The sequence below is a fragment of the Anas acuta genome, chromosome 14, assembly GCF_963932015.1.
Source record: "Anas acuta chromosome 14, bAnaAcu1.1, whole genome shotgun sequence".
Lineage (NCBI taxonomy): Eukaryota > Metazoa > Chordata > Aves > Anseriformes > Anatidae > Anas > Anas acuta.
The window spans coordinates 4,531,999-4,557,433 of record NC_088992.1 but is presented as its reverse complement, the minus strand read 5'-3'; the positions used below and the strand labels follow the sequence as shown (position 1 = coordinate 4,557,433).

Genomic DNA, 25,435 nt, shown 5'->3' with positions numbered 1-25,435 from the left:
CCTGCAGAGTTGCTTGAAAGGGGAGGGGATGGCAGCCAAATCATTTTAAGGAGGATTTTAGAAGAATGGGGTAGACTGTTACAGTTGACTCTGGGACAACCTGAGGAGCTGTGGGACAACCTACGTGCTGGGACAACCTGAGAAGCTGCGGCCTGGGTGTCTGTGGCAGTGGAGGTGGTGCAGCAGGCAGGAGTGTGCTGTGTGCCTGGGAAATCTGTGCCCCTCCAAGACCCCTCCAGCACCTCCTTCCTTTGTGGAGATAAACCCTGCAGGCATTTCCAGTCTGAAACTGGAGCTGTCAGTCTTGTGTAAGGAATTCTATATAGTAGGACCCCAAACTTTGAAAACTTCTTTGGGCTGCAGCAGCCGTTCTTGGTTGGGAGAACTAATTGAAATTCCCAGTAGCTGCTATAGCCTGAGCATCTACATGAAGCAGCGAGTTTTCCTCAGTAGGTATGAGGGTGAAATGAATTCTGCATAGGGAATAGCTCCACACAGGTGCCACTTCCATCACATTATGTAAATAGCCTGTGACTAATAGAGAAGCCTATAAAATGCAATAAAAGACATCAGTCAGTGCATTTGCATGAAAACCAAGCTATATGCCAAAGGAACCTTGTGTAAAACTGAGCAACAGTAGACAAGATAATTCTAAGGTTGTCATTATGGAGCATTTCTAAGTGTGTTATTAGCATAGAATTGAAAGGACAGTGTCGTTCGACATCTATGCAATCTGTGAGGTTCCTCTGAGTACATCTGCAGTCCATCTGACCTTTTGTTGTGAGGTTACTCAGAGCTGCTATAGATTAGCTCTACTGTGAGAATACTATTCAAAATAACGTTTTAAAATATTTCCTCGGCAGCAGGTTCATGCCTGAGCTTGCCCTTCCCCTTTGTGGGATGTGCTGAGCCTGGGTTAGTGTCTCTCTGATCCGGTTATTTTCTGTATTCTATGAAACATTTTGGTACCGAGTCCAATAAATATTTCACACAAAAGGGAAGTCATACTGAGCTCTGCTGACAAATGCAACTATTTTTGCTTGTCCTTCTTTCTCTATCAGAGCTCCTCTGGCAGGATTGCCCGATCTTTTCCACACACCCACTAACAGTGTGTCCTGTCTCAGTTATGCCATCTCTTCCTTGCTCTGATGTTAGTTTGGCTTTGTTGTGCCTATGTGAATGTAAAGGTTTTCAAAGTTGTTTTTTTTGATGCATTTACAACAGTGTAGTTAAGGATATATATTTAATTTCCAGGATCGCAAATGCTGGGGCAAAACTTCTGTGTCATCCCTCTGAAGCCCTTTGATACCCTTCTTGGGAGCTGGACAACACGTGCTCTTGCTAGTCTGAGGCTGTCATCTTCTGAGCAGGTAGTGTAGAACAGAGCACAAATACTGTGTGTGGAACTTTTTAAGGGGTGGTGGTAACTTGTGTCCCTTATGAACCTTGCCATAATTTCAATTTCTACCTAGAATCTGGGTAAGATGCAGACATTTGCAAGATGAAAAGGTTCTCTCTATGAAAGTCGGCTTGGGTGCTATTCAGAACTTCACCTGTTGCGTTACAGTTTAGTGCAATGTTTGTTTACATCAGGATAAAATATTCCTGCCTTCTAACCGATGCAGTTGTGGTGTAACTTTAAAAAAAAATACAATGCAAGAAATAGAACCTGAGTACCATTTGTTACTTGTAGTGGACCAGGGTTGGATAAAATAAAAAGATATATAATTTTCGAGAATTTGTCAAGAATCTGTCCCAGTAATATGTGTTGTTGTTGCACCCTGTGAGTTTCTATCATAAGTGGAAATAAATAGTGATAATGCAGGGAACTGTGGTGTGAAGAGTTTGGCTTAAACAAGAAAAAGCAAAAGATTTTTTTTTCCTGTGTGTAGAGATCAATGCATTAAAACACAGTGATAGAGGCCAGTTCTAAAACAAATATGTACTAATCGGGCTGCAATACAGCACTCCAAAAAGTTCTCTCAGTATTTGTTCTGTAGATATAACTTCCTGATTCGCTGGAGAGAAACTTCTGCTCTGATAAATTGCAAACATTATTTAATGTATCTGTGAAATGTCTAGGAAAACACTATTCCAAATGCATCGGTCATATTTCTGTACAAATCGTGAGGTACCAATTGTAAGGTAAGTTGTTCTGCCCTTGAGGCATGAATTCCTTTGAAACCTCCCTGGTTTATGACTGTGTCCTTCTTCACCAACAGGGCTGTCAGCACCATGAGCCCTGAGAATGCTGTTTACGTGTTTGCATCATTTTTAGCTAAGCGTTTATAGCACTAAGAATTTAAAGTGCTTTTAAGTCCTTCTCCCCACTGGAAACAGCAAGTACCTCATTTTTTACTGATCTCTGTTTATATAATAAGTGAACATATGAAATGCTAAAGCAGTTTCTAGAACTGTTTGCATAAGAACTGTTCTAGTAATATTATAAGCAATAATATTTACCAGCTGGGCAATGCAGCAGTTTTATACAGCGTAATATTTATTTGTCAGTAGACAGGAGGAATCAATGTATTTAAACAACACATCATTGGCACTGCATTCATACACATACATAATTACAATCAATAATCAACTGAGCTCTCTGTTCTACAGAATCATTTTCACAATAAATGTCAGTATCTAACTCTAGTTACGTGTGCTTACAGTTAAACCAATCAACCATAAAGTACAAATACACATAAGGATATATTAATTTACAAGGATGTTTATAAATATATGTTTATGGTCTACCTGACCGAACCACTTGAACAAAGCTCTGATGCAAGTTTTTTTTTTTTTTAAACAGCATCACTGCTAAGAATTTATTTGTACATTGTGAGAGCATTCGAGAGTTCAGGTACCCCTGTCTAGCTTCCCATATTCATTTCCATGTTTCTGCTCCTCTAAGGAAGCTCTCAGAGCTCCCCTAGGTTACCTCAAGTAACAACATTCTGGTGAGCAAGGTGGTTAAAACAGTATCGACTTGCTATGCCAATAACATATGGAAAAATATTTTTTTTCAGCATTCCCTAACACAGGGCAACATTTGCCATTTTAATATTGTGACTTGAGCCATTTTAAGTATTTCATATTGCACAGTGAATGTGTCACTCACACTGGAGTCCATAATGCTTATGTATTACAAATAAGCAACTCTTTTTGTCTGATCCTATGCCTATTAAAGTCAATTCACTCCTATTGATTTGTCTGGAAATTAGAAATCAGACTGCGTATAAAGTGAGTGGCTGTAATAAGAGAACGTACAGCGTGGAGGGTGACGTCCTGACGCAGTGCTGGTACTCTGTTCATTTAGCCGTGAATTTTAAAAATAGAGCATTAAGAGAAGAGATACTTGATAACTGAAAGCTCAGAACAGCCATGGAGTATCAGCACTTGAGTCAAATGACAGTGTAAGGAAGAAATGACAAGAAATCAAGGCACAAGTGTTATTATTCGCATTGGATCATGAAGCAGGCTCACTGCTCAGAGAGCTTCCACCTGGTAACGAAGAACCCTCTTATGCCGAGAATCAGACTGGAAAAATTGATTGCTTAACTCCGATCAGGATGTCAGGAGTAGACAATTGGTGTCACAAAAAGCGAGAGTAACCTTTTTTTCCATTAACCATTTAATGTCACAGAAATGTACTGCCTAAGTGCTTACAGAGACAGGGAAGGGAGGCCACCCAGCAGCACTCCTGGCCTTCCTGAGGTCACAAGAGTTTCTGCTGGCCTTCTGACTGCATAATTTAGAGTAGCATTTATTCTGTGGCTGTATTTAAACCATTTTTGGGCCTGAAACTAGAAACACCTTTACTGTAAATCTAAGCAGACTTGGGCATGTCAGTGGGATGGCAGCAGTGGTATGGGAGCCGCTTAGGCCAAGTTCATGCACAGGAATCTCAGCTGGGCCTCAGTCAAACACTAAATCCTGTCTGAGCTGTTTGCAGCAAGGAGAGCAGAGTGATCTTAACTTTCGTGTCAAATACTGATGAATTGGAGTATATTGTGAGCGTCATGTGCTTGTGAATTGTTTTAATCACGGGTCCTGAAGCTGTAAACAGTGCTCAAGTATGCAAAAGACTGTGGTAGATAGAGACCGGTGTCCCAAATTCAGAGCGAGCTGGCTGGTAACCCAGCTTCTAGCAGCTTTTGCTCTCAGTTAAGCAAGCGGAACGGAGGTAATTACCGTACCCTGGAGTCCCACCCTGTACAGCAGGGAACAAACTCCATCGCGTCCCCGTCACCAGGAGCACGCAGCAGGCGCTGTTTGTGCACGGCGTGTCAGCAGCGCTGCTGGCTGCCAGGCACTGCCTGCTGCTTGCTTGGATGCCTCTTGTGCTGGGCAAGCAGACGGTGGGCATCAGCAGTAAAGGGGAGCCCAGTGATTGAACTGACTGAGGGCTGGAGTTAATGGAAATAATTAATGCTAAGATACACTCAATGGGCAGATCATCAATTGTTACTAAGTCTGTAGCTGTCTCCTGGTTTTCTTTCTGTAATGCAGAAGGCAGGTGTTTAAGCAGTGTATTAATGCACTCTACTTCACAGGCATTATATTTAATCTGATAAAAAAAAAAAAAAAAAGCTATTTTATGCCAAAACTAATTCATACCTGTCACTCAAATACTTGATTACCATGTCACTAATTCTTCCATTCTTACTCTTGTGAGTACCACTGGCTCAGGACTTTAGTGGGATCAGGCCCTAATAGGTTTCAATGAGGTCTTCTTGCTCAGCAGGAATCAGGAAGCACTTGACAATCCAGCATTTTTGTAAGAGCTTGTGAGGCTCTTCTCACAGCTCCTCTGATGAGTACTGTGATGCTGACAGATCGTACTAATGTTGTAGAAACAGAAGAGGAGAACTGTGACCTGACTGAATCTTTTAAGAACTCCATGAATACAGAAAAGGGTGGTCCCTGGCCAAAGGAATTCTGTATCCTTAAGGTGAGTTTTGTCGTAGCTGAAACATCAAGGAGCTGATTTTAATCTGAACTTTAATTCTTTTTGCTTAAGAAATTTTTTCAAGTTAAGGAATAAATTGCAAGGAATTTTACATACAATTACACGGACAAGAGAAAGAAAATGGACTAAGACGCTTGATTAACTTTTATAACCAAACTGGAAAATGATTTTTAATATGTTTTAGTAGGAGAGCAGCTGTATTCAATACTACACATTTGGGCTTCCATGTACTCCATTACAGGAGAAGCTGTTTTCAAACATGGCCAAACAGAAACAACTGCATTTGCCTCAAGTGTGATCTCTTGCTAGTGAAGAGATACGGGAAAAGATACTTCTGAAATTAAAGCACAAAACTAATTTTCTGTTCAAAGAAAAACCCATAAGCTGGAGAAGTAGCAGAAACAAATGAGTTGCTCTGAATTCATAGCATGTCTGTTTCATAATGGAGATTCTAAAAGGTCTGTTTTAAAGGCTGATGATGATGATAGCAGAGAAAGCAATGAGCTCTTCTGGTGGTTTGGAGGAGAATACAATGCTTTTAAGAGAAACGCTAAGTACGTATCTCATCTTGATCAGCTATCTGAGGTGAATTTGCTGAACATCAAATGAGGCCTGTATTAGTGCTCATTTAAAAAAAGAATCCAACTCTAGCCTTTTCCTCATGTTAAAGTTCGATTTCTATGCTGAACTGGTATCAAACCCAAGTAAACTGTATGGTCGTGTTGAAAGGAAGATATTGGTGGAGGCTTAGGGATCATCATCAGTGGGTCTAAAGTAGTATGTCAGTGACCTGGAAAGTGTGGATTAAAAAGTAAGATGTTAATACTGTTAATAATTCCTTATTATTGATCTTTAAGACTCATGGAAGTGCAGGCTTTTTTTTTTTCTTTTTTTTTTCTTTTTTTTCTTTTTTCCTTTTTTTAGTATTAATGCCATCACAAAGTACCTGTTAACAGTCTGCCTTTGGGAGCATAATCCCAGTTTTGCTGAACTAAATGGTAAAAACCACCTTTAACTTCAGTGGTAACAGGATCAAGACCTATAGAAAAAGGTCACCTGCAAAAAAACACAAACTTTTGGAAACCGCTGCTGGATTGTTTTAGATATCCACAGGGGGAGTGTTTAATTTCAGAGATCCCTTCGACACATCAGTCTGCAGATTTGAAAGGGCAATGTTTTCATATTCCTCTTGTGATGCTGAGCATCTGCAGCGGTGAACTAATACAATCAAATCCTTCTGAAAATTCTTGTTGAGAAATCCATAAAAGATGGGATTGATACACGTTGAGATCATGGCCACAAGGTGGCACAGTGTAAATGCTAGATTATGGTTGCAGCTCATCAGCGCCTCATAGTTCCAGTCAAAAACAACATTGAATATATTGAGAGGCAACCAGCACGCTGCAAAGGTCACAACAATTGATATCAAGATCATACTAATCCTCTTGTTTTCACTCAGTCTGCTCTCATTCTCTCTCATCCTATCTATTTTACTGTGTCTCCTCCGGAGGCATACAAATATCTTGAGATAGCAGATAAAAATAAACCCCAGGGGCAAGCAGTACTGGAAAACCAGCAGACTAGTGGTGAAAATCAGTCGTTCGGTAACAGAGGGCCAGGCTTCGATGCACACAGCTTTGTTCTTATAGAAGTCACTATGGAAAGATAGATGCTTGAAGGGTTCATCAGTTAAGTGGTGAAATATTAAAAAAGGAATGGATATTACAAGGGAAAGAACCCAGATGAGAATAATTCCCCAGTAGGCATGTGAAATATTAGGCTTCCAGCCACGTGGATTTACAATTAACTGATATCTCTCGACAGCAATCAGGACAAGTGAGAAAATGGAGACTGTGACAGATATACTTTGTATGAAGGAGCTTATTTTACACATAGCTTCCCCAAATATCCAGTAGTCCATTAAAGTATAGGCAACTGTGACGGGAATACACATGATGCAGATCAAGACGTCTGATAAAGAGAGGTTGGCAATCAAAATGTTTGTAACATTTTGAACTTCTTTCTGTCTCTTTATTATAACAATCAGGCAAAGATTTCCAAAAAGCCCCACTGTTGTAACCACTGTGTAGGCTGTAATAAGCAGGAGTACCACAGGGAAGGAAGGTTGGCATGTATCAAAGTTAAAAAACTGGGAATAGCTGCTGTTTGAGATAGTTCTATTAGATAAAATCTCACTAGGATGCTGAATGGCTTTATCCATCATGAAGCATCTCCCAGCCTATGCCAAAACTTAGCCATGAAGATTTTGCATCTATGAGCATGACCCTTCCCTTAAAGCTCAGAAGGTGTTTTGCTTGGAGCTTTCCAAGGCAGGGATTACCATGATTCTATCTTTGTGTTTGGTCTCCTTGAAGTTTTGAGCAAATCTGTTACAAATACTTACAGCACTGAAGAATTCTGGAGGAAAAAAAAAAAAAAAAGGCAAGTGGTCTGGTATTAGTGGCTTTGTATAGATAGAAATATGGATGGAGGTTGATGCTCCTTTCCTGAGGATCTGCACTGACCGTTACAGAGCTATAATGGACTGTGGTGTATGAGAAATAGCAGTGATTGATAGCTCTGTTTAAACTCGCATGAATGTTTTCATACAAATCCTCTTTTACTAACTGGATAAATTTTGCTTTTCAAAGTAAAATATTTTAAGGTCCGTCTCAGACAAAGATTTAGCAAGGCTTGAGCAATTCCAGTGAGAACAGTCAGATGCTTTTTTTGTTATCAGAAAAAATGAAGAATTGGGACTTGCCATCACATTGCTAGCTTAGGCATCACACATTTGCTCTAAAACTACAAAGCAGTGTGAACTAATACACCAAATCCCTCTGGTTTAATCCAGAATGACGTGTGCTTGATCTTAAGTGATATTCCACACCTCTACAAATGACGTCTTTAAGGGAGTTTCTTGTTTTGCTTATGTGTTCAAGGTAGCCTATCCTTTTTAGTCAACCTCATCTGAGAAAAATGTAAACCAAACAAAGATCACATGTTAGTTACATGCCCAATTATTTCCATATCTGTAGTTGCTAAAGATTGTCTTTTTCATTTCTCTACACACTGTTCATTGTTGGACAAGTTTGACAAATGATAACCTCAATGTTTTCTGTGGTTAAATGCAACATGTCCTCTAGAGACATGGAGCTGATTCTTCTTTCAGTTCTAGAATTAGCAGATGTCAAGCAAAAATCTGATACAACACAATTCTGTTGTTATAAAACTAATAGCAATGGGAAGAAGTATTTTCAGCAGAAAATCTTGATGGGATTGAAATTATCATTCAATTAAAAAATTTATCTGAAATCAAAGGCTCACCAGCTTTCTGGCTAGAGAGAGTCTGCCTTTCCAACCTGGGAAAGGAAAAAAGGAAAAAGAGTTACTTTAAAAAATTAAAGATGGGTAAATTCTTCTATACATGTACCTTTCAAATCTCAACTGTAACTCACCGTAATTCCTTTTTGAAGTAGGAGTTATTGGAGAGCTGGCAGGAAGGGGGTCATTCTTCACCCCTACTCTTAAACACCAGTGTTGTGAGCCCTGTGGAGACAACGGGGTGAAGGAGCAGAGGAACGTTAGAGGATGCAGACAAAGGGGGAGGGATGGGTGGATGGATGTTTTGTTATTACTAGAAATAATGTTTATATGTAGAAGATTCATCAGCCTTTTTACAAAAATGAGTGCCCTTATTTAATCACTAGCGAATAAGAATTATTTAGTGCCTTGTTCAAGATTAAATGCAAATCCAAGGCTAAACTGGAACTAAGATTTTACAACTGTTTGGTGTCCCACAGCCACCCAAAGAATATTCCACATAAAGTTAGATCTTGTACTGCTTTATTCTCATACTTCTACTTGATGTTACTTTGGGTTCTTCAAATTAGGATTAAAAACAAGCACCACCACCAAAGCTTTGCAGGGTCTATTACCACTGTCATTCTGATTAAAATGTACTTTTATAGTATATTTTAGTGTAGTCATGTTGGACTGAGAAATGGCATTAGATTTATGTGACCATATGTGGTTGATGTTCCAAATATGACTTAATTTGTAGTAAGGGGATATTACTAAGCTCTGAAGTCTTCCTAAATAACCCACGTGGCCCTGTTACAGCTACAATGAGGGAATGGCATAGAAACCTTGTCAACTTTGCTGCAGGAGCTATTGAAGTCCTGTGGCTCAAATTGACCTCTTACAGGTGTCCTGAGTCCGGTAGGTGAGGAACACGAGCTGTGCGCCCTGCACAGTGCACCAGCTTGCAAAAACTCCTCTTATTGAATCCAGGCAAAGTTGCAGGGTTTCTGAAGCTACTGTGGTTGTACTCTGCAGACCCAGACGATGTGTCTGGGCGACAGCAGCTCCAGGCAGCACATTTCCTGCAATGTGCTGTTAGCTGCTTTTCCCTAGAGGAGCGCTAATTGCCTGGCTGGATTTATCACATGGAAGGATGCACGTGCTGGAAGGGCAAGGGGCCAGCCGGTGGTAAATGCTGCCCCCATGAGCTTTGCTGCCTCTTCCAGAGGTGTACAGGTTCCAAGTCTGGCTGCTTTGTCCCAGTGGAGAGCTTTCTCTTTGCACTGCATGGGGTTTTCACCTGGCTCCCCGGGACCTGCGACCTGCTCTTTAAGGAAAAATCAGGTGTTAGCAGGGGATCTGCCTCAGACACAAGATACCCTCAAAGAAAGCTTTGCTCTTCTCTTCCTTGCTTTTTGTGCTAGTCAGAGAAGCTGTGGGGACTCAGAGGACATGAGGCTGAGCCAGGTTTGTAATATTTCATGCACTATTTGCTCTGCTCACTTAGTTTTCCATCAAACCACAGTTTGATTGTGAGTGCTGCATGCCCTCTCCCAAGAATTCATTGTGGACAGTGGGGCTTCTTTGGCACTGCCTACCAGTAAGGAAAAGTCCCCACACTGACCTGCTGGTCAGTTCACTCAGTTTTTTAGCATTAGGCACACTGATCACCCACATTGCCAGGCTTTGTTCAGGAAAACGATTAATTTCTCTTCTCTATTTGCTTTGTACTCTGAGTTAAGAGGTGGATGCTTTAGTTCATGTCATTCTGAAAGGTAATTTAAACATTTCCTTTAACAATAAAACAATTATATCTGTCTTGTTTAAACATCTGGAGTATTAACAGCATTAGAAAATAAGTTACACTGCTACTCGCTGCAGCATGTTAAACTGCTGTAATGCCTACTGCTATTTTTTAAAACAAATAATAGAGGAATCAGTGTCCCTGAACCGCAACTCCAGCTGATGTCAGAAATGGATTGCAGTGTTTAATAAGGTAACTAATGTCTCTGCTACTTTCTTCAGTCCCTAATCCTCCATGCATTTCAAAAAAGATTCTCTACCATAAATAGTGAGAGTTTAACAACCTAAGAAATGATAATCCACTTAGCCCAGTTCTTTCATTCCTCAAGATGCAGAAACATTACTAAAACATGTGTAAGCAAAATAAAGTTGAACGCATAGTCTAAAATAAAACAAGTTTCAAAAAAGCTTTCCTTTCCGAAGTATTTTCTTACTGATGTTAAAAATGCCTAGTTCCGTCCCTTCACAGTGAGCAGTAAATGCTTTGGTTGCAAACATCATCTGCTCATTAAGTTCCAAAGTATTGCACAGATAAAAGCTGAATGAAACTTTCCATTCAATTTTAAATAGAGGATGCACAGAATACAACAAGCCTTTAAAATATATATTTCAGTAACTTTTCTCTCAAGTTTATAGATTCTCTTACTTACCTGATGAATAATTCAAGTCATATCCACACTGTCTTTAACAAAATTTTCTTTCTCTTTTCGAGTTAATTACAAAGCCAGCAAACACATTTCCTTTGTGTATAAGAGGATCCAAAGCAGAGCCATCTGCTGCTAAAGCTATACTTAAAGTCTCCTTTCTTCTTTTTCTGAAACAAGCCACAGTCCCACAATTTCCAACTGTGCTTGAATCCGCCAGGCTGCAGAAGGGCTGCTGAGGAATAAAACAAGCTCTGGAATCCAAGAAGAGGCAAACAGCACTGAGCAGGGAGGAGAAAAGCCCAGTAGTCATGGGGATGGTTTTTCCTCCACTGTGCTGCTTCCCTCCGCCCTGTCAAACACCTTATCTTGCAATTTCATTTGCAATTATCTTATCTGCTCTGTAGTGCAAATGTTTTCCCTACAATGGATTTCATACATAAACATTTGCAGATGGCTTATTGCTTTTTTAACTGACAGATATGAAAATACAATAAGCTTCTTAGAGCATGCACATCCCATTATGTGCATTGTTTGCTCTATTGCAATTAATTTATTGCAATTAAGTTCATCATATTTTTCACTCTAAATTCCTACTTTAAATTTTACTCCAGTTGTAAAAATCTTCCTGAAAAGCAAAGCCTGACACATTGCACTGGGACGTGCTGAAAAATGGATTTATTATTCTTACTCCTTTCCCAGTAAAAGTCCGTACTTTCTATAGTCACTTGTTCATAAATATTGGCATTCAGCTTTTGCTTAGTAAATGTGTCGTGTGGATGTTTATGGAGCAGGAAATGAGCTGGTCTTTGTTGGGATGTGGTATTTGGTGTATTGATTTTGCACTTTTCAGTTCCTGCCTGGGTCCCCTTAGCCCCCAGTATCCCAGTCTCTTACACTGACCTAGCCTGGGGCTCTCCAGAGCTAGAAAAATCAGAGGAAATAGGAAATGGGACAGAGTTTGTGTGGGATAGACTCAGGAAAACTAGATGATGATTCCCTGTTCATTAGAAAAGTTGAAACTTGCAGACAAAATATGTGAGAGTACCGGAGTCTGCCTTCCTGCCGCTGTTTTTTGGAGAATGTTTTGAAGGGCAGTAGGATTTGGGGTAAGCAGGACTGATGCTGTGCTTGGAGCGCAGGCTGGAACTCATGAGCTGAAAATATTGTTGGTTGTGCTGTTGTATTTGTGGGAAGTGGGGGTGGAGGGAGCCTCTGAAATCAGCCAGATCAATCCCCTGCTTCTAGTATATTTGTATCTCTTCAGGATATATTTGCCTAACCTGTTTTGTAAACATCAGTGGTAATCCTAGTTTGTGTGTTCAAGTGCCAAATTTACTGTTAGACTGACTTAACGCCTCCCCCTAAAATTTCCTTCTCTTTACTTTGGGCTATTGCCTTTTATTCCAGGAGTGGTCGCTGAATTCTGAAATCTCAGCCAAACTGCTGTGACTGGGCAATGTGAATGTACCTTTTTAAACACATTTCTAGCACTTGCTGATTTTGTTTATGTAAAAAAATATTATAAAGCTTTTCCAAAGTACTCTAGAGTTTCTGTTTCTGGTTGTAGAGTAACCCAGGAAGTGCATCAAGACCTAAAAACGGAATGTGCTGGGTGAGCATCAGAACAAGCCATAAAAGTGCACTATCTGTTTATAAATGAAATAAGCCAGTCAAATTAAAAGATGTTCTGATTCTATTTATAAATTTCAAACAAAGATCAGATTGCTTATCTACATAGGCATCTGTTTCTAATATAATACTGTGTGCAGTCCTCCATCCGTGGAAGGATTGAAGTGTTTAACGTGTGATCCCATTTATTTTACAATCGTGTCAATCTGCTACCTTCTGTGGACTTAATTTTATTGTAACCTGTTGTGAATTAGTTCACATCCGACGTTGGAGGCCTATGGGTGTAGCTGCTCCTGCTCCGCTTGTGCTCGAGGTCAAAGGTAGGTCTGCTAACTGGAACCTAGGGCTGCGTGTGAAGGGACCCAGGTATATTGTTTTCACCCAAATGCTGTAGTGTCTATTTGCATAAAAGGTTAATGGATAGCAGAATGTTATTTACGTTACGTAAATTATTGTGTTATTTCTAAATTGCATAATAAAAATAATGGAAAATGTCCTTTATCTGTAGACATTGATAACTAACTGGAAGGCAGGACTGCAGCTAGTGAGAAGCAACCTTTATATGTAACTTGATAACAAAATATGAAAACTACATTGTGAATAAGACTGTGTCTGGCTTAGTAAAGCCCCAGTCAAATGTAAATTTATTAACTCTACTTTTGTGGGTTTTTAGCGGTTCAAGAATCCCTCTCTATTGTAGGAACTGGTAGGAGTTTGGATATGTTTTGTGAGTTTTATTGGGGATTTCAGTTTGCAGTATTAGTTTGCAAAACAAACAAATGAACAAAAACCCCTCTAAAATAATCAGTGTACCGAGTCTCATTATACTGAACATGAGTCATTATACTGATAATCACCTCATCAGATTTATTGCAATTATATAATAATAATATTGGAATTGTAATTCCGATTGGAACATTTTTTCCCAGCCACTTGTTCTGTTGCAGACGGAGGCATGACCTCAGCTTGGGTAAATGTTCCCAGGGTGGTTTTAAGCCAGGTGGCAATTAACCATGACAAGCATGGGGCCCTGGCACTGCCCTCTGAGCCAGCCAGCTCATCGCTAACTGGGGTCCACGTATACAAAGTCTCATCTTGGGTACAGTGAAGGCATGCTATTGCGATGGCATACACACCATGGGCAGCGTGGAAGGTCAGGGTAAGTGATCAGAAGCCATAAGAAACAGTATTTCCAGCCTTAAAATTGTAATAATGCCTGTAGTAGTGGCAGCAGCCTCTTGTTGAAGAATCCTGTAGTGTAGGAGTCCCTTGAGGCAAAGCTCGCCTTTTGCTTTGGTGTTTACGTGATTCCTTGCCCAGCAGGGGACTTTGCTGGTGGCTGACCACTCCAACCTCCTGCTTCCAATTACTTTGCTTGGTTGCTTCTCCCGTGCAGCTGTGCAGCAGTCTTTGTACCTCACACATGTAAGGATGTGTTCAATTTATCAGCTTTCGAGGTGAAAGAGTTCTTTAGGTAAGATAGTGTGCTATGAAAAAGCCCAGTCCTTTCATGGTTTCCTGTTTCATGAAGCCTGCCAATAAGATCTCTTCAGCAAACAGATTGATTTGACCAAACTAGCAACATTTGAAAATCAACTACTGTAAATTCCCTTTTTTTCTGCAATGATCACTCGGATAAGGAAGGATTGATATATACGTGTCAGTTGAAACACTGATCCATAATAAGAATTTTTTTTCATAATTGGAAAAAATTGTCAAAAAAATCACTGAAGTTCACTACCTGGAGTTTAGGTTTCACTCTTTGTATTGCACAGTTCTACAGAGCAGCTTTACAATACCCTTGAATCTTCATTCTGGTCCTTACCTCTCAATTAGGTCATGCCTAGAATGAAAAGTCAACTGTTTTAAAATCTGCTTTAACTTCAAATGAGTTCCTTATAATAGCATATTCATTTTTACAATGATATCACGCCACGAACTTTCGGCTAATTTCTGGACCTTATTCAGTTGGCATACAATTGAGATGGAGATTGATACACTTCTCTGGCTGCAAGGTTAGCATCTTTAGTTTTTGGGTCAGCCAAGTCACTTTTCTATTTTCTTACTGAAAAAGAGATGAGATATATGAGTAATTGTAATAGGAGTGTGACTGCATTAAATTTTATTTTATAATAGTTTCCACTTTCCAAACCCTGATTCAATCCTTTGTAGCTTTCTAGAACTTCTCTAGCTGATGTTTTCCAAGAATGATCTCTCCAAAGAATGGATTATTTGAACAGCTCGCACATTTGAGGGGGATAGGATCATTTGTATCTGCTCCTTTCCATTCTACAATCTTTTTATAACAGTGCTGTGAGCACCAAGTCCTGCATTTCTGATGCCATGAAATTTTTTTACTGGCCTAATTGTTAATTAAGAAATACTTAAGTAATCAAAAGAAGTTTTTTTCCTCTTCATCAGTCCGTTTAATTTTTCCTGCATGTTTCAAGCTGTAATAACATATATATTTTTTTCCGAATTAAAAATATGAATTCTAGTTTGCTATATTGGGTCTAGAAAGCCTTAATTTTTGTACACCTCCCTTTAAAATTCCTTGAGTAGCATGGATATCTTACTGCTGGTTTCAGGCAGGTAAGTACTGAACTTCATAGCATAACTCCTGGTGGTTTCAAACAAAGCTAAATGTCAGACATGCAAAACAAAGACCAAAAAGTCCACTACAGAGACTCTCAGGATCAGGAAATAGATGGGGGCTAGGAATAGCTAAGGGAAAAAAAAAGCTACTAGATTTCAATTTTACATAAAACACACAAAGATTTGCAGGTTTAAAAGATCAGAGCATGGACAATATTGCTGCTGGCTCCAGGATTTGTTCTTTCTTAGGCAAAACCTATGATCCTGGTCTATCTTAGCCCAGGATATAGTGAAAGATCTGCCCTTTCACATCTGTCTCAGCGTTGCCAGACTCTTTGATCCTTGGCATGCTTTTCTGACTTTTCAGACTGTCTTTTCCTGTCTTACTTTCATCCCATCACTCCAAATCATGACCAGCTCTTATATAAACTTTTAGGGAAGAGAAGAAAGGAAATCATCAATTATGACAGACTAGTGGAAAGATGAAAGAGGAAAAGAGAAATTGAGCTTCAGAGAGGAGAGGAGAGGGAGGGCAGGATTTAAGGAAAAATGGTAATACAAGTCCAAAGAAGAGGATGCAAATTGGATTATCTGATGACTTTCCCCTTCACCCTTCACAGAGATGTGATTCTCTCTTTCAGCGCAGTCCCCTTACAAGGCACTCAGGGAAGATTTTGTTCAGTAAGGTAAACTTTTGATAGTGCTTACTGAATAAATGGTTCCTGTGGGGTATTCTACAGATACCTTTTTATCTGGAGAATATCTTAGTTTTCATTAAGCAAATAAAGGAGAGGGGTAGAGTGTTTTATTTCCCATCTGAATTTGCACAGTATAGAAATTTTTATCCCAAGGAGTGTCCTATTCAAACTTCAGATAGGTAAAGGTGTCTAGTTCCCTCTCGGTGCATTTTAATCACTCTTTTCAATGCAAACCCTGTCCCAACCAGTGGTAATTCATGCTAGTCTCAAAAGTAAGTCCACAGATTTAAAGTTTTTTCAGATTAAGGAACGAACAGCAGAACCCGATGAAAGATAAATGTTTTGCCTTAAAAAAGCAAACAAAACACGATAGCTTTCTCAAGGAAAGTTTTATCTCTTTTAAGAAGTTCTTCACGCTCATAGCTTAAGCAAGGGGCCAGGATGGGGAAGTTGCTGTTGCTGCTGCATGTTTTATCAGAAATTTCTTCCTATTAACTGCAAAATTACTCTCTGCCTGGGGTGTTGATTTGGTGGGAGTGAAACTTCCAAGAGTCTTTTATAATTCCTCTGATATGATTAAATTAAAAAACCTTGCCTGAATGTGTGTAGATCTCCAAGTGATCTGGGAAATTATGGTTGAGTCCCCTCTATTCATAGACCATTTTGGCCTATGCATGTTTAGAAAAAATCTGGATGAAGTCTGTATAGCCCGGATGTATTAAAATAATGTTAATATGGTCTTCGAAGAGCATAATGCCAATGGAGAACTCATTCTGCAAACAGCCTGCACGAAGGAATCCTGTAGGTTTCAATATGCATTCTGTCTGCCGAAAGGTAAAACTAAACCTACATCTAGAGGATTGCACTACATTACTAAAATCTGCGTACTTAAATTCATAAAAAAAAATCCATCGATACACTTAAATTGTTCTAACAAACAAATCAACAACACATGTTGATTATGGAAGCCAACAGCACTGATAAAAACGAGATTAAAGGGTTTGAAACAAATTAAAAGGCAATCACTCTGTTTTTATACAAGGTATTAAATAATCAAAATGTTTAGAATTTAAGAGTTGCTTAATATCATTGTATTGCCCCTGGAGGTCTTTCCTTCAGTAATCTTTTTCTATCTTAGAAATTTGGACTAATTAAACAGCATCACAGAATTATATTTCTTTAGTAATAAAAAATGCTATAATGATTTCCTTAATGATGTATTTTGTATCATCTTTTACTGAGAATAAATAATAACATGGAAAGCTCAATGCCTGAAATGAACTCTTCAAATTTCTGTTTTAAGATCTCTTAAGCAGTGATGCCCTCCTGTGGATCTCGGTAGTATGCTTTCTACTGGAATAAATTGAATGTTTTATGCCTGAAAACAATATATATTTTTTTTCTTCCTTCTAATATTCAAATACTAACTAAAATATCCCACAAGGACATTTAACACACTGATTTATTTGACTGGTGACTTGTGCTTGAGAAATGCATTTTCTTTAGGTGGTGCTCCAGGTGGAGCATCAGCCTGTGTTAGAAATGAACTGCTTACACAATGTGTTTTTATTCTGTAGGTTGCTATCAGCATTGAAACGATTTAATGCTGGAACTGCCCTGTGAGGAGAAGAGCATGTATTTGTTTTTAGCAGTGTCTGCCTAAGAACTTCAAAATACATAAATTGGTATTAGGTATTTAATCATATGTAGTTAAAAACAGTTAAAAAAAATAAATAAATAAGGAAACAATGGTAGGGAAACTTCTGCAGCTGCAGGAATGTTGTCTGGTTTAGACCAGGGACGTCTCACATGCACAGCGTGAGACTTTTTTTGGTTCTGTGCCCCCTGCATAGGTGCTGTGTATCGCACGTTTGCAGCAGCTCACAGCAACTAGATGGAAAAGTCTCATTTCAGGAGCAAGGAGGGACACACAGTTCATAGGAACGGGTCCTACCCACCAAGGCTTCCTGTAGGATCAGAGGAGACGCTTCTATATATACCCACAAGAGGTGGGTATATATATTTTAAAGGTTTTTCCTCGCTTGTTCCTTTTCATAAGTCAGCCAGTCAGAAGTGCAAATGAAGAGGAAACGTTTGGGTTGTATCTGAATGTGGTCAGCTACTGATTTTCCCCAGTGATTTGTTCACATCTTGAAAGCCCTCATTTCCTCCTCCTGCTGACAGAAGCAGGGACTTCTTTGATCTCTTCCTTGCCTACCTGTGCCTCTTGTTTCAGGGAGGACAGGGAGCCATAACAAAGCCTTCCATTTTCCTTGGTGGCCATAATTAGCTCTTTTCAATTTTTCTTCTTTTTTTTTCTGAAAATTATTAACAGTCTGTAAATCTCTCACGGGTTATTTTCTACATGAAATAGCCATTATTTTAGCTTGGGAAGGGCTACACAGTTTTTGCGATAAGGAGCAGGCAAAATGTATTTCTGTATTTCCTGTGATTGTGTGGAACTTTTACACAGCCTCTAGGATTTTTTTTTTTTTAACAGAGTAGGGTATGGTTATTTTTAAACCACTGATATTTCAGTGACCCTATGGGCCTATTTTCTTTTCTAAACTAGCCACGATGATTGTGTCTGCTCGTGCACTGAGACAAATGGACCCAAACCCACGATGTTTTTCCCTGTGAGCGGCAGTCAGACTTGGGGATTTAAAATTCCTGTCAGTGTCGCTCTTAAAAGCCTTGGCTACAGCAGAAAACCGCCATTTAATACAAATGGGATGACTATATCGCAAATATTAACGGAGCCGATTGCTGCTCATCGCGGCCTTCACGTTTAAAGACCCCAAAGCTCCCCTGAGGCGGCCCCGGCCCCGCCCCCTCAGCCGCCCCCCCCCCCCCCCGGCCCCGCCTTTCAAACGCTCCCGCCCGGGGGGGCGGGGCCGCTGTGGAGAAAGCGCGCGCCGGGCAGGCGGGAGCCCATTGGCTGCCGGCCGCAGTGCGCGGCGCGAGCCGGCCCCGCCCCCTCCTCCTCCCCATCCCTCCCCCTGAGCGAGGCGCGCGAAGAGCGCCCGGCGCCGCCGGCCGTTAGGGAGCGATCCCATTGGCCGCCAGCCGCGTCCCTCAGCGGCCGGCCCCGCCCCTTCAGCCGCCGCGCGGCGGAGGTCGCGCCCCGCCATTCGCCGCCGCGCCCGTCAATCCCCACTTTAATCCCGCCCCCTTCCAATCTCCCCGCTCCGATTGGCCGCGGCGGCGCGGCGGGGGCGTGGCGCGGCGGGCGGGCGGGCGGGCGGAGCTCCCGGCGTCCCCTTTGTGTGGGCACCAGTCGCCGGGCGAGCTCCCGAGGAGCAGCCGCCGCCATTTTGTGCGTGCCCGAGCCCGGCCCCGTCCCTCGGTCCCCCCCTCCCCCTTTCCCCTTCTTCCCCCCCTCAGGCGCTGCGGGAGCGGCCGGGCCGCGTGAGGTGAGGCGAGGCGCGGGGGAGGCAGCGCTCGGCGGGCGCCGCAGCCCTGAAGCGGCGCGGCGCGGGGGAAGAGGCGGCAAGACGGAGGCGGGGGGGAGAAGAGCGGCGGCGGCGCTGCCCCCCGGCGGGAGGAGGAGCCTCGGAGCCAGGCCCCGGCGAGGCCCCGGCCCCGCTCCCGGCGGCGGCAGCAGCAGCAGCAGCACCGGCACCGCTACCAGCATGGAGAACTCGCAGCTGTGCAAGCTGTTCATCGGCGGCCTCAACGTGCAGACCACGGAGGCCGGGCTGCGGGAGCACTTCGCGGCCTACGGCACCCTGACCGACTGCGTGGTGGTGCTTAACCCGCAGACCAAGCGCTCCCGCTGCTTCGGCTTCGTCACCTACTCGGCGGTGGAGGAGGCCGACGCCGCCATGGCCGCGTCCCCTCACGCCGTGGACGGCAACGCGGTGGAGCTGAAGCGGGCCGTGTCGCGGGAGGACTCGGCCAAGCCCGGGGCTCACGCCAAGGTGAAGAAGCTGTTCGTGGGCGGCCTCAAAGGGGACGTGGCCGAGGGGGACCTGGTGCAGCACTTCAGCCAGTTCGGCCCGGTGGAGAAGGCGGAGATCATCGCCGACAAGCAGAGCGGCAAAAAGCGCGGCTTCGGCTTCGTCTACTTCCAGAACCACGACGCGGCCGACAAGGCGGCCGTGGTTAAGTTCCACCCCATCCAGGGCCACCGCGTGGAGGTGAAGAAAGCCGTGCCCAAGGAGGACATCCAGGCGGGCGGGGGGGGCGGCGGCGCGGCCAGGCCCTCGCGGGGAGGCCGAGGAGGAGGAGGAGGCCGGGGCCGGGGCGGCGGCGGAGCCGGCAACCGGGACCACAACGGGCTGGCCAAGGGAGGCGGCGGCTACAACAGCTACGGCGGCTACGGCGGGGGAGGAGGAGGAGGAGGAGGCGGTGGGTACGGCTCCTACGGCGGCGGCGGCTCCTACGGAGGAGGAGGAGGCGGCGGAGGAGGCGACTACGGCAACGGGTACGGCGGGTTCGGCAGCTACAGCCAGCACCAGTCCTCCTACGGGCCCATGAAGAGCGGCGGAGGAGGAGGAGGAGGGGGCGGCAACTGGGGGGGCCGCAGTAACAGTGGACCGTACAGAGGAGGCTACGGCGGGGGAGGCTACGGGGGCGGCTCCTTCTGAGCTGGAGTGCCCGTAGCCGCCGGGGGGTGCGGCGTGGAGAGCCCTCCCTCCGGCACGGGGCAGCTTGGAAATGGTTTCTCCCCTTGCCCGCCGAAGGGCAGCTCCTTTTAAATGCCTCCCCGCTGGGGGAGCAGCTCCTAAATGCCCCCTGGGGGTCGCCTCTGCTGCCCGTGCCACTTCTTTTCTCTCGGAAGATGGACTGGGCCCCACACACACATACTTTGTGTTACAGTCATTGATGGACTCTATTTTTTTATTATTACTTGGACCTTGGTCGTTTTTATACTAGCAACGAAAAATGTCTTGTTTTAATTTTTTTGTTTTTTTTTTTTGGGGGGGGTGGGGTACGGGGTGGGAAGCATCTTGCTGATCTGGAGTAAAACCTGGGGAGGGTTATGGGGGAATTTTCTTTGTTGTAAGGACTCGATACCTGGCTACTACATTTTTTTCTACAAAACCTACTCGGATCCCATGACTGAAATTAACATTTCTGTAAAGGAGGAAAAAAAAATCGTTTTTACGTTTTTTATTTTTTAAATAAATCATTGTGTTCATTGACCTTTACATGTCTAATTTTTTTTCCTAGGATCCATTCCGTACGGTTTAAGGCTTTTCTAGGTTTGAAGCAAGTGTTCCTCTGCTTTAAAGTCTCTGTGTATTCAGAGTAAATGTTTTATTGCCAGTAAAGGTCCTGATCGACTTTTTTGCTACCCCCAGCGGATTTATTGGTTTTCAAACACTCGACAGAGAAATTTTTGAAGTACTAATCCGTGGATGTGGTCTGTTTTTTAATTACTCGTTCTCACGCAGTTTGTGTGCATCCACCATCTTGTACTAGGCAGTTTGACGTGCTGACATGGTTGGTCAATTTTTTCTATAGGACTTCTCCATCAACGTATGTACTGTGTAGTTTTGAAGAAATAGTTTGTGTTAAGCATGTGCTTCATTCATATAAAATGTTCAGAATTTCCGATTGCTTAGTTTCAAGTCCTCTTATTGGTTTGTCTGTGTACGATTCCTTACAGGAAAGGGTCGATATTGATCCCTTCTATTAAATGCATTCTTGTTTTCATAGTACCGGGTTAACAGACTTTTTCATTCTCAACTATTGTCCTACGTTAAAGTTCCCCGAGAATCTCTTGCAGCACCATCTACCGGCAGGATGGCAGACCCGCTGCTGCAGGCTTCGTTACGGCAGGAGTAAAATCGGTTTGCTGACAATTGTACCAGATACTCGAAAGTTATTTTATGCCATTAGATGACTGGTGTAGACTGAAACGAAATCTGCATGCGAATAAAGATGGGCTCCATGAGTATCAACTGAAAAAAAAATAATTTTGCAGTACCTGCCTCAGCACATTATCGTTATTCTTAAAATAATTGCAATTGCCCATATATTTCAGAAAGTGATCATCGAAGCTGTTTGGGCAAAGTGCTATGACAAATGAGCCAGCTAAGTGTACCAGTAACATAGGTGCCAGTTGTAAAGCAAAAATATTTGTGTAGTCTGCTTGATTTAACAACTGTATATTTGTAGCCCTTTTCACGCAATAGAATTAAAGTTTGTTGTTTATTAAAAAGCATAATGTTTTAGGGGAAAACTGCCTTCCTGCATAGAAATATAGAATAGCAACGTTTATGGGTTTATGGATATCAAATAAAGAATTGAATTCCTTATATGCTTGAGTCAGAGTATGTATGATACCGGGCATGGAGTTAAAAAGTACAAAGTTATTTTGACTTGAGGTTTTTAAGCACTTAGATACTTGATGGGACTGCACCTTAAAAGCTGATCTTCGTTTGTGCCAGGTGTGCAAGATAATAGGTATGTAATGCCCTCCGATTCCAGTGGAAAGGGAAATCTAGGGATTTGCGCTGCTGGGCTGAAGGATTTTGGATGGAATCTCAAGGTAGAGGCAGTCTTTAATGTCAGGCTAACCTGACACTGATTTTTAGTTGAAATGAGTGGTTTTGTTGTTATTAGAAACAAAACTGGTGTAAACTCAGTTCCTTACCTGCTTACGTGAACGGGACAACCTTTTGGTATCATTGGGGTTTAAACCAAGAGCAGAGTTTCCTCTGGAGTGTGATAACTTGTGGTTCTTACGCACTGAAACTGGTTCTCTTTGGCTTAGCTGTTGTAAATAGGTTCCAAGTAATTTGCATTTATATTGTAATTTTTTTTTATCTCAAACACTTGTCAGCCTCTATTGTGAACCAGTATCAGCGATGTGTTGTTGACAGTGCATGACGCCTCGGAGAAGTATTTGTGAAACACCGCAACTGGTGAAGTGCCGGCTCTTGTCAGGGCAGCTGCAGGAGGTTGGTTTTATTTCATTCACTGAGCTTGAAGGTTTTTTATTGTACCTTTGTGTTCTAAACCCATGTTGGACGGTCATCCTTGAACTTCACCTGAAGCACGGCTTTCCTTTTCGTAGCTAAAGTGGACTTCTGAGTTCTAGGTGTTCTGTTAGGCTGGGTGTGATGTGGTCCCTGTAGATGGGCTGCCTTCATTTTACCAAGGGACAACCTGGTCTGAGTGAGGCACTTAAATTCACCTCTGATGTGATTTGTCATTTGACTCAGGAGATAAAGATTTGGTCACCAGCTGTAGCTTTGTGATTTTTTTTCATGTGTGCTATGAAAGGACCGGTTGATACTAGAAACAAGTAATTTTTTTTTTTTTTTTTTAAATTTTTCATTTGTGAAATCTGACAGCTTTGCGAAGTTACAGCTTGATTTTAAGAGTTGTGCTGAAGCATGCTATTTGATTGTATGTAGCCGTCCTCTTGTAGGACTGATGTCTTACAGAAGAAAAAGTGGATCCCAGAAATTGCACCTATATCGGGGAGTATGCTACCTAGTGTTTCTCAAAAGATCTGTGTTAACTTACAAAGGTGTCCTCCAAAATGTTTTGTGGTGAGCATCTGAAGTTGCTGGGACTTGGTCTGCTCTGACCTCTTGTCTCAAGGGCGCAAGAACACCGCTCTGACAGTGCTGGGGTTGTTTCAGAGGCTCATGTAAGTGGTGGTTTAATAAGGGGCAGTAATGCTGGGTTGTAGCATGGAATATAGAGAGACAAATTTGTACTGGGTAGCATTAAAGAGACGATGACTGAAAGAGTCTCTTTGAACATTTATCTGTAAAAGTAAAAGGAAGTAATAATACTGTAATAGTAAAAGGAAGATATATAATAGTAATGGAAGGAAGATATGTAATAGAAATAGTAAAAGGAAGACATTTGGTGAAAGCTTTGCTTATGTATTTAATGACAGTAACTTTCTGACCTCCATAAACAAAGCTTTAGGCTGCGAAGTTGCACTGGGATGGTCTTAGAGAGATGGAAATAAGGTTAACTTCAGTTTGCTGTACCTTAGTCTGTAGGTTAGTTCTGGCATAGAGGTGTCTGAAATTAATAGCTTCATTCATTCCTGAACAGAAGGCCCTCAAGGATTGTTGGTTTTACCTGTCAGAAATGGGAAGTGAGAGCAATTTTTTTTTTACTTTTGAAGCTGAATAAAGTAAAAGTGCAGTAGGTTTCTTAAAACACGGATGTTCTTTTTATCTTTAATCTGCATCAGCAAAAAGAAACTCCAAAAGAAAGCTCTTTAGAGACTGCAGTATCACAGTACAGCTGTGCTGTGATGTGCACATGGTTTCCGTGAGAGTGAAGAGTATTCATGTCACTCCAAAGCATAACCTGTTCTTCATCCTGCATCTGGTATGACTTGTAAATTTTATTTGACTAATAAAATTAGCCTACCCACTTCTATCATTAAAATTAGCCTATACACTTTTTTAAATCCTACTGCATTGAAAAGATGCTCGACACCTGTGTGGTTAATGGACTGGTATCTGCACAAATCAGTAGAAGTACATCTCCTTTGTTTTCACCATTAGATGATGAGAAGGTAATTTAGAACAGGAGCAGCAGCTGAAACAGCTTTGACAAAAAAATAATCTCTGTGTGGGTCACAAAGTGTGTTACAGCTGTGAGAATTTTACAACATAAAAGCTGCGTGCTGTCCTTCGGGCTTCTGTAGGAGACTTAAGTGTACGGTGTTTACTCTCCAGAATTGAAGCTTCGGGTTTGTGTTGTGTCCTGAAGTAGGTGCAAGTAGTGCAGCTGCAGCCTATTGGTTATGGGGGAGAGTGTCCTGGGACCTGCTGGTGGGGAAGCCTTTAGGAGATGACATTGAACCAGACCAGATACTTTGTGTGCACGTACAGTGGCCTTAATGAGTGAAACTGAAATATTGAAGGTGGTTAAAAATGTAATTTAAGGTTCTCAGATGCTTTACGGTGTTCTTTGCTACTTAGATCGATCTGTTAAGCAAATTTTGCTTTCATTTATTGTTCGAAGACCAAAGTGGGTAGTGCAGGTCAGAACAGAGGTTTATTATCCTGCCCTGTCAGCTGATACTATTGTCACAATAAAATGGCTTTCCTGCTGCTGCTGAAAAATGTCTAAGTGGTGCTGGGGACCCCAACCTCCCAATCAAGTAGGAAAATAGGGCAGCTTCTTTCTGCGTACCTCAGAATGTTCCAAAATGCTGAAGTTTGGTTTAAGAAAACAACAAAAATAACAACAAAACTCTTAAGGACAGAGTTCTGTTGTGCTCATGGTAAACAGAGCAGCGGTATGTTTTTGTGAGCAGGATTTTGCTCCTAGCCTGAGATAATTGGTTTCCTAACAGAAGGTAGCTTACCAGAGTGTTTTAAAAAGGGCCCCCTCTCCTGAGAGGTAGCTGCTATGGATTGGAGTTTAGCACATTACCAAGAGTTTGTACCACGTTTGTGTGGTATACATCTTGTTGTGAACTGCTGCTTTCTAAGCTATCAAACAGGGAGGAGATATTTCTGATGTCTCTTTCAAAGTGTGTCTCTATATAATAATACCTTTAATTTTAATTGATTGAAGTGTAACTGAAAATTTCCATCGTTCACCTTAACCATAGGTGCAGTTTACAAAACCTTAAAAATCTTTTTTAGCGTGATGGATTCTGTCATCTGGTGTATGCATCTCTTAAAGATGAGTTTTCTGCTTATTTTTGTATTTCGTAAATAAACAATTACATCTCTGCTTTGCGTTAAAATGTGTTTCACAATTAAAGAACATTAGCAGGAGTTTTGAGCTAGCCTGAACAAGCACTGTTTGCTTTTGTTGAAGAGGTTTTTTAGGTCTCCTGCTGAAGTATTAACACT

General features: G+C 42.0%; 2 protein-coding genes and 2 long non-coding RNA genes across 20 annotated transcripts in view; 2 read left to right on the top strand and 2 right to left on the bottom strand.

The window, feature by feature from the left end:
• LOC137864354 (uncharacterized) overlaps positions 1–4,595 on the top strand; it is a 48,017-nt gene extending 43,422 nt beyond the window's left edge. For 15 of the 17 annotated variants that reach the window (XR_011101445.1, XR_011101443.1, XR_011101437.1 and 12 more), the window contains one exon: positions 1,255–1,829. This is a non-coding gene — a long non-coding RNA (uncharacterized lncRNA). Of the gene's footprint in view, positions 1–1,254; positions 1,830–2,222 lie in introns of those variants that run through there. The other 2 variants (XR_011101439.1, XR_011101441.1) reach the window with 2 other exon arrangements.
• A 545-nt stretch (positions 4,596–5,140) lies between these two features.
• Positions 5,141–10,976, bottom strand: LOC137864355 (uncharacterized). The gene is made up of 4 exons (XR_011101448.1): positions 10,723–10,976; positions 8,425–8,515; positions 8,074–8,328; positions 5,141–5,756 (listed from the first exon to the last, which is right to left on the bottom strand). It is a non-coding gene; the product is annotated as an uncharacterized lncRNA (long non-coding RNA).
• LOC137864353 (neuropeptide Y receptor type 6-like) lies at positions 5,756–7,239 on the bottom strand. The gene has a single exon (XM_068698431.1). The coding sequence runs from the start codon at positions 7,188–7,190 to the stop codon at positions 6,066–6,068; it is 1,125 nt and encodes a 374-aa protein (XP_068554532.1). The 5' UTR covers positions 7,191–7,239; the 3' UTR covers positions 5,756–6,065.
• A 7,922-nt stretch (positions 10,977–18,898) lies between the features above and the next one.
• Positions 18,899–20,794, top strand: HNRNPA0 (heterogeneous nuclear ribonucleoprotein A0). The gene has a single exon (XM_068698429.1). The coding sequence runs from the start codon at positions 19,274–19,276 to the stop codon at positions 20,228–20,230; it is 957 nt and encodes a 318-aa protein (XP_068554530.1). The 5' UTR covers positions 18,899–19,273; the 3' UTR covers positions 20,231–20,794.
• Positions 20,795–25,435: the final 4,641 nt, after the last annotated feature.

Excerpts from the sequence above, each read along its gene's own strand:
- LOC137864353 (XM_068698431.1), bottom strand. The coding sequence starts at position 7,190 with ATGATGGATAAAGCCATTCAGCATCCTAGTGAGATTTTATCTAATAGA.
- HNRNPA0 (XM_068698429.1), top strand. The coding sequence starts at position 19,274 with ATGGAGAACTCGCAGCTGTGCAAGCTGTTCATCGGCGGCCTCAACGTG.